The sequence below is a fragment of the Vespula vulgaris genome, chromosome 12, assembly GCF_905475345.1.
Source record: "Vespula vulgaris chromosome 12, iyVesVulg1.1, whole genome shotgun sequence".
NCBI lineage: Eukaryota > Metazoa > Arthropoda > Insecta > Hymenoptera > Vespidae > Vespula > Vespula vulgaris.
The window spans coordinates 2145935-2164356 of NC_066597.1; the positions used below are offsets into that span (position 1 = coordinate 2145935).

Genomic DNA, 18422 nt, shown 5'->3' on the forward strand with positions numbered 1-18422 from the left:
GTTATTTACTATAATAACGCGAATTAAATAGAATTCTAAATGATAGTTAATTAAATAAAATTCTTTCGAGCTCACTTACTTACTGATCGCTTAATCAAAATATATACTACACGAACACATACGATATAAGAAATTATAAAATATAATGATAGTCAATTAAATAGAATACAATTTCCCTGATCACTTAATGAAACGCATAGTATGAGCATATATATATATATATATATATATAAATAGCAAAGAAATTCTAAAGAAAATAATGGTTGTTGAATTGAATAGAATATTTTTTTCCTTTTCTTTTCCTTTTTCCTTTTTCTTTTTTCCCTGTAATCACACAACGAAATATATTGTACGAAGACTATAATATGTGAATGAAGAAAAAAAAAAAAAAAAAATAAAGGAAAAGAAATGAAATAGACGATGGCGAATTAAAATTGAATTCTTGTTGTTTAATCACCTTCCTAATTGATATATAAGTGATAAACAACTCCACAACGAACCACTGAAAGGAATAATTGCGACTCGGAAATCGGACGAGAGAGTATATTTGGACTGCTTGAATTTTCGCTACGATGCCTTTAAAATCTCGCCACGGCATGGCTGACACGCGCCGTTGCACGAACGACTCGTTTCGTAATCACTTTCGATTAATAGGTGCGCTCTAATTAATCCCCGGTCTTCGAGAACATGCGGTTACAAACGCAGCGCGTTAAAAGAGTCTATATGCTCTACTCTGTGTATTATTACGTATCTGTCTATGCATATACGAGTGTGCACGTATGTATATATGTATATATATATGTATGTACGTACGTACGTACGTATGCGGAAGAAAATAAAAAAAAAGGGGGAAAAAAATTATATTCGACAGTTTTGCCCGTTCCGTACGATCGATCACGTTCATGCGCACACATTACGTGCGTAAAGAGAAATTTCGTTTCGTTCCCGATGATACGATTTTTATCTGTTTTTCACGCTCTTGCTACGTCCACACGACGTGTTTTCTTCTTTTTTTCTTTAATTTTTTTTTTTTCGCACTTATTCTCGACGATATTTTTCTAACTAGTTACGACATTGATAAAAAAAAAAAAAAAAAAAAAAGAAGAGAAAGAAAAAAGAAATAAATAAGAAATAAAAAAAGAAAGAGTAAACAAACAATATGCCTGTTTTGATAATTAAAATAACTTTGCGCAAACACTTGATTAAATTTTCTAACTATGTACGTTGCCGTTGCTCGTATCGATCATTCCCACTTTTTTTTTGCTCTTTAAATAATCCGAAATGTTGAAATCAACCATTTTTCTTAAAACATAAGATAATACTAATACTTTCCCACAGTTTTTCTTCTTTTTTCATTTCATATAACTCGAGAGAGAAATGTATTATCATTAAGGATTAATTATAACAATGACGTTATATAAAGTTCTTCAATAAAGATCGATAGTACACGTAAGCAATTGAATGAACTGATATCGTGCTTATCTCCCTCTAGGTCTAGGCGATAGGTAGACGAATCATCATCGTGCTTGTACGATACCGTAAACGGTTGTACTTTAAATAGATACATCGTAAGAAAATACGCGTGTGGATATGTCAGCTGACGAGTAAGCAACTTGCTTGACGTAATCGCGTCTTATATATATATATATATATATATATATATATATATATATATGTGATATATATGTGTAAAATGTATAAACATATATAGTAGGATATCTATGTTGTTTGAATGTGTATATATACTAACGTATGCATGGTCGATAAACGATAAACAACTTTCATGGAATATTAAAAATTGCTTTCTTCGATTTATACGAGAACTAACTAGCCATTGACCTATCCTTTTTTCTTTTTTATTAAAAAAGAAAAAAAAAAGGAAAGAAAAAAATATTTTTTTATTTTTAATTTATGTATACGCATATACACATACATACGTCTAATATATATGCAACACACATTACGGGTTTATTATTATTCTGTATGAAGATGAAAAAAAAAAGAAAAAAGAAAATTTATATAATCTATCCTATGCGATAGATAATAAATGTCGTTACTCAGCATTCGCTTAAATTTCCACTTCGATCGACCACCACAAAGCAAACAGTACGAATCCATTTTACGACACTCATGAGTCCGTGTATTCGCGCTGCTCAAGCATAATTTTACTAACTTCCTTCCGGTTTGATTACATAAGGACCATGTAGAACTAAGGCGATCGAGACCGTGTCCGTTTCTCTTGACGGTCGTTCGAATTTTTCCACGTATATTCGATACAACTTTCCGCTTTGCGATAACTATCAAAAGTAATCTGATCGAAAGTTTACATATTTTTAAAAAAGAAACGTGTGTGTGTATATATATATATATATATATACACATACGATTTCATTAAACAGATTTTACCTTTTTTCGATTTTGCACCGATCTTCAAACGCGACGGCCACATTACAAAGGTATTCGTTTCTTCCATAACCTGGAACAAAAAAGAGAAAAGAACAAAATAAAAAAAATCGTGCGTTTCATCATGAAAATTACGGTGGACAGAATCGTGAGATATGTGAATGATACAAATAAAAAAGAAGAAAAAAAAAAGAAAGAGAGAGAGAGAGAGAGGGAGAAATAAATAGCAAAATATAAAATTTCTTTCGCGATGACGTGCAATAAAATACTGATACCGATCTGATATCGAATATGATACTGATCGATACGTAGTAGAGTGATCATGATGCAATGTAATATTTCAAGAATTATTACCACGGTCATTTTCGGGTTATACGGCCCTGACGTCCTCCGCTCCTCGGCCTGTATTAAACTCACGAGAAGATGTGGGTGAGGAAAAGAAAGGATAAAACGTTCTCTTATGAGTCAGAAGGGAAAAGAGAAAGAAAAAAAAAGAGAAAGAAAAAAAAAGAGAAAGAGAAAGAAGGAAAGTGAGAGAAGGAAATAAAATGGCTTATCGCCGAACACTAATAAGATCCTTTCTCGTCCTGTTGGGTTGAGGGGGGGGGTGGAGAGGGTGGGGGACAACGACACGTTGCGACCTCGTCGCAACTTTCACGATAACGATAACGAGACACCTCAGCAAAGAGGGCGACGTGAGACTAAAACGAACACCGCAGCAGCAGCGCGCACCGGCTTTTACTTTCACCGCAGCGGTGGATCACCGCAGGACATCGCCAACTCTTAAAAACGTGCCTTGACGACTCGAAAAACTCGAATCTTTAGAGCAACGTTAAGCGTAATCGTTTTGTATCGAACGATATAATTGGAATAATCACTAAATTAATATATAAACAAACTTTTACTTAATCGATTGGAAAATTAATTTATTCTCTTCGATCCATCGAGAAGTATGGTGTATATATGTATATATATGTATATGTGTGTGTGTGTGTGTGTGTGTGTGTAAAAAAAGAACAAATCAATCCACGGACACTATGATATCATACACTTTTTTTCCCTCATCGAGTTTCGATCGAATCAATGTTCACTCGGTTTTATAACTTTATTATATACGTTAATTTTAATATGGGAGAAACGATAACCAACCGATCGCTATAACCGGCGGTTTTCGAATCTGCCTTTCACAATGTTCACGTATGGTTTCTCGGTTACGATTTTAACGCGACCGGCTCGCTGGCACGACTGACTGACTAACAGCAGATAATATAACGGCTTGGCAAACTCACCGTCTCCCACTCGAGCCGATTCAGGCCCCCACCCCCACCCTCACCTCTCTCTCTATCTCTCTTTCTCTCTCTTTCTGTCTGTCTCTGTCTATCTTCCACTCCTACTTCATCGAAGCGCGCAATACGAAGCTCTCTCGAACGATCCCAGAGAATAAGAGCCATGACATCAAAGTTTTGCCTTTCCTCGACACCCTAAAGAGATCCTAAATATGATTTACTATTTCAATAATACGAGAAACTTGTCCTGTTAAAACCAATTGTCTGTTTAACGTTCCAGGCAGATTTTATAACACCAGGTGTAAAGGTCTGTTGACCTTGAACAGGTGCGAACAGGTACCAGACGCTAGCCCTATCGGAAACCATCCTCGAAATACTTCGTCGTACTCGCATTCTCTTATTGCAAATCATCAAGACCTTTTAAGAGCCCACTTCTTTATTCTGTTTTACGATAACACGCTTTATGTTAATTGGATTACTATTTGGTCTGTCGTCGATCGATCCTAATCGTTTTATATTTACGTTAAATTCAATTTGCAAATTATACGAACCTTTCCGAGAGATTCGGAATGGTGCAATTGGTGTATTTTATTTATTTTTGGTCGCTGTTGTTGTTTAAAAGATTGCGTTTTATTTTAATGATATTGAGTAACACGTTTTGAAACGAGGAGAGATCGTAATCTCATGATTATATAGAATTTTAAATAGAAAATTTTTTACGTCGTATGTGTTTGTACGAGGGAGGAGGGGCTATGTCTGTGTATGTTATTTTAATATCTCCATTTATCAAGTAGTCATCGTTTTAAGAATCAACGAAGGATTTCTCAAAACGATGCGAACTTTAAAATCAAACGCGATTAAAAATGAAAGAGAAAGAGAGTGAGTATGTGTAATAATCTCATCTCTTATTTTCTCGATTCCATAAATCAATCCTAAATCAATTATAATTTGAGAAAACGCAATTCGTTCTGTCCAATTATTTATCATTCCCGACAATAAGTCGTGCGTAAGACCGAGTTTTTATTTGTCCAGAGCGTTAGAAAACTATACCGGTTGATGGCGATGTTCAACGCGAAAGGCGTAAATCAAAATGACGAAAGGAATGAAACGTATCAGAAAACGTGTGTTTTCACCGCGAGGAAAGTACTCGCGGATACGATTACATCAAGGTTATTAACGTCGACTTCCGCGTATCAAGCAATCGGGTTGTCGACCCCAACGCATAACAAGAATTTAAGGGAGTCAGTCGTTAAGGCTTCCAGGAGGCCCATGAGCCACCTCGTGACTCGTGTAGAAAATTCTACTTTTTTTTTTCTTTAAATTCCTAATCCGTTCGGCCCGGCTTTCCGGATTTTTTTCTAAGCGAATAAGTGCGAGAGAAAATGGAAATTGTAAAAAAAGAAAAGAGAGAGAGAGAGAGAGAGAGAGAGAGAGAAAAACGTTTTCACTTCGTTGTCCGGGCGGACAACAGTTGGGATATATAGCTTTGCAAGGGAATAGGATTAATTTGATCAAACAATTTCGTTTAGAATGATCGTATTAAATGAATTATATTCGACGATAATTTCTGTTCTTCTTTCTTGTTCCTTTTTTTCATTTTTCCATCATACGTATATCTAACTTTTCAAATTTCAACAAAATTATAAAGTTTATTTGGAAGAATGCACTAACGTTACGAAACGAAATTTCTCGTCTCCCTTCCTTTGTGGACGTGCACACACACACACACGCATACACGTACATAACACATACGCGAATGCGTGCACACACACACACACATATATACGTGTCCCAAATGTTACATAATTTTTATATCTAATACATAAGTTATATAATTTAGAGATATTTCTTAAATTTGTCCACAAGCCGAGGTAATCAGTCTAGCGTACTATGAAAGAAGCTCGTGCACGCAAAGGAAAAGTTCGTAGAACGCACCTTGTGAAACGTCCATGAGAAAGGGGACCATCCAATAATACTTCGATGCTCAACAGTGTGATCCACTTTACCCTACTTCACGAAAATAACTTCCACCATGTCCGCTTTTACCGAATCCCGTGGTTCGATGTGAAAAATAACCAAGTTTATTCGAACGTATCTATATTTACACTTAAAAAAAATATATACTCGTAGTAATCTGATAATAAAAAATTCATTTCGTTCTTCCTCTTTTTTTTTCCTTTTCTTTTTTCTTGTTACTTTTTTTCTTTTGTTCGTTTGTTCGAATTTTTTTTTTCTTTACTCTTCACATCAACCTAATCCTTTCCCCAATACTCCAACTTCACGTTCTCTAATTTGATTTCTGTTGTAAAAGTTGTTGGACGGCTTTTATTTAGTTCGTTTTAATTACTTTCCCGAACACAACATTTTTCTGTTTTCCATTTTCTTTTTGCCTATATTTTCTTCTTTTTTTTTCTTTTCTTTTATATTTCATTTTTTTTGTTCTTTCCGTTGTTGTTGTTTTTTTGTTTCTTCTCTTTCTTCTTCTACTTCTCTTATTTTCTTTATATATATATATCGAGTTCCGACCACGGAAGTAAATTTTACTCTCTTTCTTTCTCTTCGTTTGCTTTCCTCCGTTTCTCGGTTATTACCTCGACTAACCTCGTTTTACCTGCATTGCCGTACTATCGCAAATATCCCGTTTTTCAAGAACAAACGTGAAAGTTTCTCGAAACGTCATTCATAGCCGAGAAGGAGACAGTTATAAATGAGAGAAAAGAAAAGGATAGATGGAGGTATAGATAGATAGACAGACAGACAGACAGACAGACAGACAGACAAACAGATAGATAGATAGATAAAAAGAGAAAGAGATAAAGAATAGGAAAAGAGACACTTCTAGTTAAAATATCTTCGGAAAATAAGAATCGATTTTACAGTCCTTCTTCCGCATTTTTCAAACGTTGTAAACCATATTCTTTTTTTTCTTGTTCTTCTTTTCTTCCTTTCTTTTTTTCTCTCCATTTCTCTAGTCAGTCAATCAGGCAAGCTGGCAGTCTCTCTCTCTCTCTCTCTCTCTCTTTCTCTTTCTCTCTTTCTGTCCCTCTAGCTATTTAAAGTCCGAAAATGAAAATGTCGACTAGCGTGGTAGACTCAACAAAACAGGGAGACCGAAGTCAAGCTCGAGGTCCAGCGTTACTCTTCAGTTAAAATTACAATACGTATTCTACGAAAAGCACAGTTGGTAGGTATTTATGAAACTATATTTCTAGTGTTAAAATCTTATAGAAACTCGACTATATGTATGCTTGTCGGATTCGGAAGGTGGAAGCCAAACAATCTTGTTTTGACGATGAGAAAACTTTTCAAGGACAAGTGTTATCAGTGTTGCTTCGACATAGAATATTCTCTCTTTCTCTCTCTCTCTCTCTCTTGTCTATCGAAATTATGTCATTTTCCTTCTTCTCCATTTACAATTTTCCGATGTAACATTATTCCCTTTCTTTACCAATTTCATCATGTTCTAGCATTTAAAAGAAAATGACAAGCATTATTTCTATAAGACAATTTCTTCACAATACGTTTCCCTTTTTTCTTTTTCTTTTCCTTAACGTTGACTTCAGAACGGGTTCAAGAAGAAATAAAAATGTCTTGTTAAATGACGTTTCTTCACCGGTTTTACGGCGCGGAAATTTTGTTGGAAATATACAGAAATCGAACGATGAATGTTGCGTCAGTGAAACAAACTGATCGTATCGCTACAACTTCTTTCTTTCTTTTTTTTATTATTATTATTCTCTCTCTCTCTCTCTCTCTCTCTCTTTCTTTCTCTCTTTTTCTTTTGCTCTTTCTCTCTCTCTCTCTCTCTCTTTTTCTTTTTCTGCATTCACGTCAAGTCGCACTTGAATTCTCTCGTAATTTATCGCGCGATAAATTCGGTGACGGAATGGACAAACGAAGTCGTTATATGCTTTTGCGAGGAAGAGCAGAAGGAGGAGAGGAAGAGGGAGAAGTTACACTCTTGATAAACTCGACAAGGAGATATCGACGACGGTGTTGTGCAATTTAAAATGTATCGTCGAACTTCGACTTGCTGCCTGCCTTTCAACTAAATTTCATTTAAAAAAGAAAAATGGGGAAGGGAAATGTAAAAAATAGAAAACAAGAGAAAGAAGAAAAGAAAGAAGAAAAGAAAAGGAAGGAAAGAAAAAGGAATCAATAAAATCGGACGAGGAAAGTTTGTGACACGAGAAACAAACCATTTTTCATACGAATTTAAAATTTATCGGCCATTAAAATAATGCATGAATGCTTACACGCATACATCGTAATTAGTAATACGTATGCATAATAATCTAACATAAAAAATAATTAGATCCAACGTAGGACATTATGATTAATGGCATAGTGGTAATACTTTGAAGAAGATCGAGGTAGAATTGAAAAGTTTTTGAACGATTAAGAACGAGGTGTCAAAGGTCGAACGTGTGATCGAAGAACGTCGCAGATTATGCAATCGAGTACAGTCTTCCAGATTGATTTCGTCGATGATATTTCTCGGCATATGTTATCGAACATGTTATCGAAAGATAAATTTCCAAATAATTTTTATCTAGAGTGATTTATAACAATTCGCGTGCAATTATCTATGATAAGAAAGAAGAAGAGAAAAAGTAAAAGAAAGAAGAAAAGTAAAAAAAGAAATGAAGAAGAAGAAGAAGAAGAAAAATTTTTTCTTCGATTTAAATCGCTTCATTTATCATTGCATGCGCATACACGCGTCAGTCGTATTGCAATTACGAATATGGCCCAAGTTATTTCAGATATTGAATAACATATTTTGTCAGGTACCATTCATAAAATCGTTAATATCACACAAAGGAATTATTTTCTCGCGAATAAATATACCTACTTATTTTTTCAACAAGTGTTTCTTGATTATATCATAGAGGAAACAACAAATAATTCAAAGTGAAACGTCAAAATACTTCTCGAAACGAAAATATAATACTTTGGATCACTTTTATAAGCATCGGCTCTATATATATATATATATATATATATGCATATGTATATATGTCTGTACAAAATAGCGACATATTCTATTGACTTTGGAATTATCAGATCAAGAAAAAAAAACGAAAAAAAAAAAAGAAAATTGTATAGACATTCGAAATAGTAACATTGTACGATAAAACGAACCTACGATTACATCAGCATTTTCAATGTAAGTATAGCGACTGCACGCAAAGCATTCATTCCACTGAATTCGTACATACGATAATGACTTTCATACTTCGTATCGATACATGTCGTTATTTTTCCCGTTCTGCCTACCTAATTAATATTGGATTATGGTAAGCAACCAAGATGTAACCTTTGTATCGTAACGAATGAATTATGATCGACATGATCGAAGAACGTCTTTTGATGATTCACTTATACTAAATCAATCGAGAATCTTCTAACGGAGAACATATCTTCGCGAATTTCGTTTGCACATTTCTATCGTTTCAGTCGATGAAAGATATCGTATTAAATATGAATCTTTAGAATTAAAAAAATTTGAATACAATATCAAATTCTTAATTATACATAGGACATCTTTTGCTTTTTCTAACAACAATGTATTTTAATATATCATCAATTTACCGTTTCGATATATCGTTTTTCTCTCGAAACAATACTTTCATCGATATTTCGACGATCACATTCGACGATCCTTTTAGTAGAACTACTTCTATTTTCCACATGAAAAATGCATAACTCACCGAACCTTTTTACTAGCGGTTCGTTAAACAAAATAGAATAATGTTTGCGTTATATCAAGCGCCTACACTTTTTGGGCGTCGAAAGTAGGCGCCTGTCTGACACATCTTCCTCTCCAATGAAAATCATATTAGCTCGTTAAAGCGGTACGCTTTTGAAGTTACACTTCGTTTCCTTCGCTAAACGTGAGAGCAGAAAGTTTTCTTCCTTTCACGTAACTTTATTTCGTCTTGGAAAACTACCTTAAACTTATTTACATTTTTTAACGGGATTTAGATATCGAATATTAATAACTAATAAAATCGAATTATTTTTACCTATCACCGCACAGAAATAACATAAGTAGTGTGAAAACTAAAAAAATTAATTAGTTAATTAAGAAAACGACAATGGTGATGATGATGATAATAATACATAAAAATATTCGACCAATGTTTTAAAGATGAGTTCGATTAATTTTTTCGATTTCGATAAAAGTAAAGAAGATTAAGTGTCTAAAGGTAATGGAAAAAAAAAAGAAAAAAAAAAGAATAGATAAATACTGAAATATTATAGAAGAATAATACGTGTAGATTAATAAATCGATGTGCACAAGTGCTTCGTGTACGATTAAAATACTGCGGTGGTATCAATAATTAGTTTTGAAAAAAATATCAACGTATTCGTTACCCGTATCTTGCAGCATACATATGTACATATTTACACGGTCGTTTTTATCAGTATAATAGCATATTTATGAATTCGCTGAAGGTATCAAAGTCACGTATATTGTCTTTGATATATGTAACTATACTGACCGATTTGTCTTCGTTTCTTTTTATTTTCTCGGAGTAGTTTTGATCGTATAAAAAAAAAAAAAAAAAAGAGAGAGAGAGAAAGAAAGAAAAAAAACAGAAAAAGAAGAATATATACAGTTACAAAAGAGAATTCGTTTCGATCGTGAAGTAAAAGAAATATTACTTATCCGGACTCTCTTTAAACGGATTCAAATTAATACCGTTCAAAGAGCAGGTCCGAATCTTTCCAGGTCTCTTTCGATATCGTCTGGCCATGTGCCAAAGTCGAGTTATGCAGTGGAAAAATACTGCGAAAAACATATCAAGATGACACAAGTTCTCGTTGAGTAGCCTTGAGTACATGTAAATCATTGTAAAGAAATGACACGTATGTTTATATCTGTAAATATCTTTATACACACATACTGGAGTATGTATAGTTCGATTTTTTATATCGATGATTAAAAAAGAAAAAAAAGAAACAAGAAGGAAAAAACTACGAAAAAAAAAATAAAAAATAAAAAAAAATTAAAAAAAAAAAAAAAAGAGAACGATATTACTAGTACAACGAGAAATTGGTGAAAGTTAGAGATCGTGCCGTTTGATGAAATATACATATATATATATATATATATGTTTGTGTGTATGTATCTATATGTATATGTATATTATTTTAATGCGTCAGCTATATCAGCGTATCACCTTATCGGTATCGCCGTGTAACGGAATGATTACATAATGGAAATAAGTCTGAAGTTGAAACCGAACTTGAGGGATGTCTATGAGGAGAGCTTACGGAACAAAGTCTTAAAATACTGCGCTACAAGAGAAAGAGAGGAAGAGATAAGAGAGAGGGGGAGAGGAAGAGCGAGAGTGATAAAGAGAGAGAGGAGAGAGAAATTAAAGTGGCTGTTAATATCCTCGAAAAACATATAGAAATTGCAATATGTATCAGAAAGTTAGTATCATCGATTATACGATCGACCTAAATCCTTAATTTATCTAGAAAAATATATTGGAGATAAGATTAATAAGCCTATCGTCGTGTCTATCGTATTTATTGAAATAAAATGAAGAGATTAAGAAAATCTAATTTTCGACAATATATACAGGGTATACCATTTCGAACGATATCATTTATAAAACTAATAAGATTCGAGATATTTGATAGAATGTCCTTGAAAATGTGACATCCTGTACTATTAAGTTTGAATTATGGGAGACGATCTTTAAATACGATGTCAAATATAAAATAAATTATTTGCTTTTCTTTTCTTCTTTTCTCTCTCTCTCTCTCTCTCTCTCTCTTTTTTTTTTAAGAGAAATCAATTTGACAATCATTATTTATGATTACTCAGTATATAAATCCTACTACCACCACTTTCTCTCCTTCGAGTCACCTGATTCCGATTACACCTCGAATGTCATAAATTTTGACCAATTCTGAAATTTATAGAATGGAACAGACACGCTCTCTTAGAGAGAAAGAAAGAGGGGAAATCTCGTTTCATGGAAGTGTCATCAAGTTGTGACGGCAAAGGATCTCTCCAAGTCCACCAACGCAATTATAACGCTTGAGATTTTCATTAGAAACACTGCTGATACACTAATAATACTATTAACGCGATATATACGCTTAGCAGCGTATGCAGTTGGTAAAAGACGCGGTAAAAGTTAGTTTAAAAGCGTGCAAGAGTGGAACCGCTGTTGCATATGTATGTTGCAATGGAATCGAGTAAAGTCGCTCTATAAATAATCGAGCAGTGTATTTCCAGGGCCCCTTTTGCGCAACGCACCAACGATAAGGATAAGCGCGAACATTGCCTTCGAACTTGTCGGTGAACGGCTAACGATTCATTTTCTATGTCTTATTGTTAGATTCAATGCGTTCGAACTTATGTTAGCGAAGGTAATGGCATGTGCTTTTTTTTTTATACTTTTAAAAGCGATATCTTTTTCCATCTAGTGATCACTGTCATCGATGTTTACAGATTTGTTTCTATCCAATTTACTAGACGACTTTTTGTCGTGATTAAAATATTCTTCTTGCTCTTTTTCTTTTCTCTCTCTCTCTTTTTTTTTTTACATCACGATAATTAAAATGTATAAATGACAGATATATATTGGATATACTTGGAAAGAAATCTTTGGATTTATTTTTTGTATTAAACGACCTTTTTTTCTATCGAAATAAACTTAAATAAATTTAATAATGTATTCTGTAAATTTTCAAACAAAAAAAAAAAAAAGAAAAAAAAAGAAAGAAAAGAAAAGAAGAGAGAAGAAAAAAGAGCGCATGATTTAACGAATGAAAATATTCTTGTTACGTAATCTCAACCGATTACGTTACTTTACTAGGTCCACAGGAAGAAGAGTAAAGAAGATACCTAATGGATAAATATTTTGTCGAAGCATAGAACGCAGCTACGTCGGGAAAATATTTTTGTACGATGCGAGGGTGGCAAGGAATATTTATGAGAGCCGGTGATACGTTCATGCGCACATTTTAACGTTAAGGACTTGATTGTGGGATACTCAACTACGTAAAGAAATATCAAAACGAGTGAAATATATGGAAATGCTAAGATAAAAAAAGAGAAAAAAAGTAGACGACGATTTATTGTATCAAGATAATCTGATGTAAGTGCAAAGTGTTACAGAAAGATAAAACGAATAAACATAAATAGACGTATATCTAATGAAAATAAATTAAATAAAAAATGAACAGAAAGTTAAAAAAGAAAAAAAGGAGATAATTAACGTGAAAGTGAAAACTTGAAATAAATTCATGCGCGCGAGAAATGAAAACAAAATAAAAAAATAAAATAGAATAAGAAGAAAACGAAATAAAAAAATTGTCAAGTCGAATCGATGCAAAAGTTTCGCGATAACAAAAACGAATTTATACACAACTGAACATACTCTTTCCGGTCGATAGAATTCCTCTGACATTTTGAGTCGTCTCTTTAACGTGTGTGTTGTACACACGTGATTCCCGAAGCGTGGAAACGATCGAGCGCCGGTTTTGCTTTTATCGACGAGAAAACCAAGAGCGATTCGTAGCCGAGCTTGGGAATTATCGGCATTCGTGGTCGGGAGAACAAATATACAAAAATAGCCTTCTTAGTTCTCGCATAATCGCAAGGTCAGAGACAGTTTGTGTTACGCTCTCTTGACTTTTAGAAGAACTTTAATCGCATCTTTCTAACTCGAAATTTTCATTTATCCGCTTTTTCCGAATCGATATTGCATCGATCCTGGACCGATTCAATTGTCGAATTGATAATTAATATCGATCTTCTTTTTTTTTTAATTAAGCACATTTAACAATTTAATAGTTTAATTTTTTTTATCGAATAATCGGTATTGATATTTTCTTTTCCTTTCGCTTTTTTTTTTTGTAAAAAAAATCATAAATTATTGTACCTGATAAAGCGCAATGTAAATGAATTTACCTAAAGTATATTATATCTAAATATGATTTCTCTATGTGTATCTCTCTCTCTCTCTCTCTCTCTCTCTCTCTCTCTCTCTCTCTCTCTCTCGCTTTTTCTTTCTCTCTCTTATGGGAATTGTTGAGATGACTATACCGTTAAACTATGTCGACACCAAACTGCAACAATCCGATCGAATCAGAGATAGTAGGAACACGCGCGAGGGCTCACGATCTCTTTAGTAATCGCATCTGCACGTGCGTTTCTATTGCTTCGGGACTTGATCCGTGGCACGAGTAAAACAAAGAACGATTTCTTTATGAGGATCGATGAAAACCAAACAGAAATTAAAATTAAATTAAAAAAGAACAAAGAAAGAAGAGAAAAAGAAAAAGAGAAAAACAAAATTATTATTCAAATATGAATCAACTCTCGTTCAATTTCTTTCTTTTTAATCAATTTATTCATTTATCTAAATGAGATCAGCTGTGTTTGTTATATAATCAATATTATGCAACGAATAAATCATATTAACAAATTGGTTACATAGTAATTAATTACGAAAAAATGATATCTCAGCGTGTTTTATATATATATATATATATAAAAGAAAGAAAGAAAAAAAGGAAATGAATCGGAAGAAACTAACGCTTATATTTCAAGAGAGTCGGAAAAAGAGAAAGGCGTTACGTCAATAGAACATGTTATCTCTATTCGTCATCTAAAGTATCGATCTATAGATCTTTTCGTGATCGATAGATCGACAGTTTCCAATCGATAGGTAAAAGCGATAGCTTACACGAATATAAACGACGGATCGACGTTGATGAAATTCGAGGTGAACAATTTTACATCGATCTATTGCTTTTCAAATGCTCCATCTCTATTTCGATTGGAACACTCTAAAGCGCGAAAATCTTTCGAGTGTTTTTTTTTAAGAGTTTTCGAAAGAGATCTTAATTAACACGTTTACAACACGCAGAAGCTTGAAAGATTTATCGATGTCGTTCGCGATCAATTCGAATATATCTCGTATCGATTCATTCTCATTCATTTTGTAAGAAAATTAAAAGAAAAAAAGAAGAACAGCAGCAAAACGAATTCACTTTACGATGTATAATTGCAATCATAAATATAATTGCAACGATTTACTCTCGTACGTATCGAATCGATAATAATTCTTAAAATTATTCATCGATCTATCCTAATCATATCATAAAAAAAATATTTCTATTTAGAAAAAAAAAGAAGAGAAAAGGGAAAAGAGAACGAAATAAAAAAATAATAATATTTTTACTTACACTGTGAAAAAACGTATCCGCTGCTTTTGGCATATCATTGTCACCTGTAAAAATAAAAAATACACGTCAAATACACTGTTCAATATTTACAACGACGATAATAAATGGTATGTTATATACGTATGTACCTATAGTAAAGGTCCCAAGAGAAAATTTAACAACAAAAAAGAAAAGGGAAAGTGGAAAAAAGATAAATGAAAAAAAAAACCATGAGAAAAAAACAAATGTAACAATAATTAAAAAAAAGGAAAGAGAGAGAGAGAGAGATGAAGGGAAAAAAAGGATCAATATAAAACAGGGAAGAAAAAAAAAAGAAATGATAGAAGAATAAGACGATTTTCTTTCTCTAACAAATATATAAATTATTGTCGCGAGTGTTTCATTCCCGTTTTGAAAATCAATGTCTGTTTATTTCTGTCAAGTTTGGGACAAGCAAAGTACGAAAACAATAATCGTAAGCTCTGACGGTTCCTATAATCCGGTTTATAAACATCACTGTAGTCTATTTAAATCTCAATTGCCAGATATACAAAGTTCTATCTATCTATCTATCCATTTCATTTCTCTCTCTTTCTCTCTCTCTCTCTATTTATCTATCTCTCTCTATATATATCTATGTATTCGCGAAATGCAAATACATAGAAGAAAAAGAAGATGAAGAAGATGATCATGACGAACAAGAAGAAGAAGAAAAAGATGAAGAAGAAGAAGAAGAAGAAGAAGAAGAAGAAGAATAAGAAGGTAAACGAGAAGGAGAAGGTAGTCCTCGATGGTCGAAGCGAAACGAGGCAAACGAGGCAACGGTCACGTACCGTTTAACGCAGATCGACTTACAATCAGAACCTTCTAATTGCTCGCTAGGATGACAAAACTTTCAACATCGAACGTCCGCTCCCGGTTGAAAGATACTTGCTACGTTCCTGACTTTGGTTGCATGTATCGTATATACCTCTATCTGCATATGTATAAACTTCCTTACACGTTTCCTCGTTCTCGTAATTCATCGAGTATCCTTCATTATATACGATTATTACGCCAATTGAGATTTATATTTCCATGGGTTATTTTATAACTAGGATCTTTGTTTCTTAATTGATTGCTATACCAGAGAAAGGGGATAGAGAGAGAGAGAGAGAGAGAGAGAAGATATGTTTCGCACGAGTAAATAATTTCATTATGAAAATAAAATTATATTCGTATTAAGAACGATTATTTGTAGAAATAACATTTCCTTATTTTTTTTCCTTTTCTTTTCTCTCTCTCTTTTTTTTTCTCTTTAATTTTCTTCCTTTAAATTGTCTCATTCTCAAACGAAACACGTAAGTAATTTATATAACTCCTTTTTTCTTTTTCTTTTTAATCGCTGACATACTCAGCTTTTGCATTATGACATTGTAAGATTAAAAAAAAAAAGCAAAAAAGAAAAAGAAGAATAAGAAGAAGAAAACAGATCCGATTGGTGATGCAAGCATAACAACAATTAGCTGACTCAAAATGTAATTTTCAGAACTTTTGCATAATCGATGTTTAATTAACGATCTATCGGATAAACCGTGTTAGATCCTTACGTACGAAAGAAACGAAAGAAACGAGAAAGAAAGAGAAGAAAAATTAAATAAATAAATAATTCATTCGACAATGATGTCAGATCGAGGTTCAACAGTATATTTTTATCAATAACTGATCGTAAATGTTTCTTGCAAATATTATAAATAAGATCGTTAAAATAAATAAATAAATTAATTAATTAATTAATAAAGAATTCTCTTCGTTGGAACCACGTTTTAAAAGGAGAACGATAAAGAACGATAAAAAAAGAAGAAGAAGAAGAAGAAGAAGAAGAAGAAGAAGAAGAAGAAGAAAAAGTCAAGACGATACTGACCCTGTAACATTTGTTCTAATTTTCGTCGATCAACGCGGAAACGATCCTGATGTAGATCCTCTGGATTAGCGATCCCGAGGACGGCCGCAAGATCTCGAAGTTCTTCGCGACTTTCGAAACCGGACTTGCCGGAGATGCTACTCGTCGCGGTACCCTCCGACGTCTCCGACATAGTCTCTGCCGCCCTCCGCTCTGTCTGTATCACCTCGTCGGGTCTCATCTCGTTCGATTGCTCCTACGGCGTAATCGCCGTATCTATCTACAAAACGAAAAAAGAAATAATACTTTCAAAAATATTTTTTTACGAGTATAAAACAAAAAGAAGATAATTTTTCCTATATAAACATATATATACACATACATACATGTGTATATATATATATATATATAGAAAGATGTATGTACGAGTGTATCAGAAAGACATATGTATGTAAGAATAAAGGTGAAGAGTAGATATAATAGATGTCGTTGTTTGAAGTTCACGTGAAAATAAAGTCGAGGACGTTGTCAAAGGACGAATGACAAAAGAGTTTTAGAAAGTATCGTAAAAGGTCGGTTAATGACCGAGTCAAAGTATCAAAGTTTTGGATAAGTACGAAAAAGTAATAAAGACAAAAAAAAAAAGAGAGAAGATTTTGCAAAGTACATTAAATTGGATCGACCTGATCAAACGATAACGAGGATACGTATATCAAACACATATGCGTTCGTTATTCTGCGTACAGGGTGATTCATCCGACGTGACCTCATAATATATAATTTTTAATCTCAAAAGTACATATAAAGAGGACCGAAAGCAAATAAGGTAGTAAAATTATTCCTCCCGGTATTATTATTATTTTTATCATTATCATTATCATTATTATTTGGAGGACGATCGAGTGTAAAAAAAAAAACAAAAAAAAATATATCAGCGTTTCGATTATACGCTTACTTTATAATTGTTTATATATATATATATGTATATGTATAAGGATGGGGAAAGGTAGATCGCGTTTAGGTGACTCACCCTGTACGTAGGCGTACGAATCTCTCACGTTTTCTTGATATCTTTTTCTTTCTTTTTCTTTTTCTTTCTCTCCCTTTCTCTCTCTCTCTCTCTCTCTCTCTCTCTCTCCCTCTCTCTCTCTCTCTCTCTCCCTCTCGCTTTCTTTCTTTCTTTCTTTCTTTATTTCTTTCTTTCTTTCTCCGACGTCTAAATATTGTTTATACTTTAAACGAGGACGATGCTACCAGCTTGCCAGCCGGAGACGGAAAAGGGTAGCGTCGCTATCGGCGCCGACCGTTTCTCGGAATTCGAAGGAATTTTCGTGGTAAGACCCGACTCGATCGACCAATCACAAACGATCTCTTCCCGTTCGCGAGACGTCGATTCACTCTCTCTACCTTATTTTATCTCTCTCACTCTCCTTCGTACTGACACGCGTTTCATCCTCCTTCTCTTTTCTTATTTCGATGTCATATATCCCAAGACCTTTGCTAGTCTCTAGCTTCAACAAAAAATTGTTTTCGCGATCGAGCACGCTCGAACGTGCGCGCGCGCCTGATCATCGACACTTCTCTCCGTCTCTCTCTCTCTCTCTCTCTCTCTCTACCTCTGTATTTATTTCTCTCTTATTTACTTACTTATT

General features: G+C 33.6%; 1 protein-coding gene across 5 annotated transcripts in view; it reads right to left on the bottom strand.

Annotated features, from left to right (window-relative positions):
- The window catches only part of LOC127068150 (protein bicaudal C homolog 1-A), a 38344-nt gene that overhangs the window by 15995 nt on the left and 3927 nt on the right, over positions 1-18422 (bottom strand). For 2 of the 5 annotated variants that reach the window (XM_051003899.1, XM_051003897.1), the window contains exons 2-4: positions 16792-17050; positions 14910-14953; positions 2407-2476 (exon numbers count right to left, since the gene is read on the bottom strand). In XM_051003899.1, coding sequence (XP_050859856.1) covers positions 2407-2476; positions 14910-14953; positions 16792-17011 — 334 coding nt within the window. In that variant the 5' untranslated portion in view covers positions 17012-17050. Of the gene's footprint in view, positions 1-2406; positions 2477-2757; positions 3662-14909; positions 14954-16791; positions 17051-17800; positions 18375-18422 lie in introns of those variants that run through there. The other 3 variants (XM_051003898.1, XM_051003900.1, XM_051003902.1) reach the window with 3 other exon arrangements.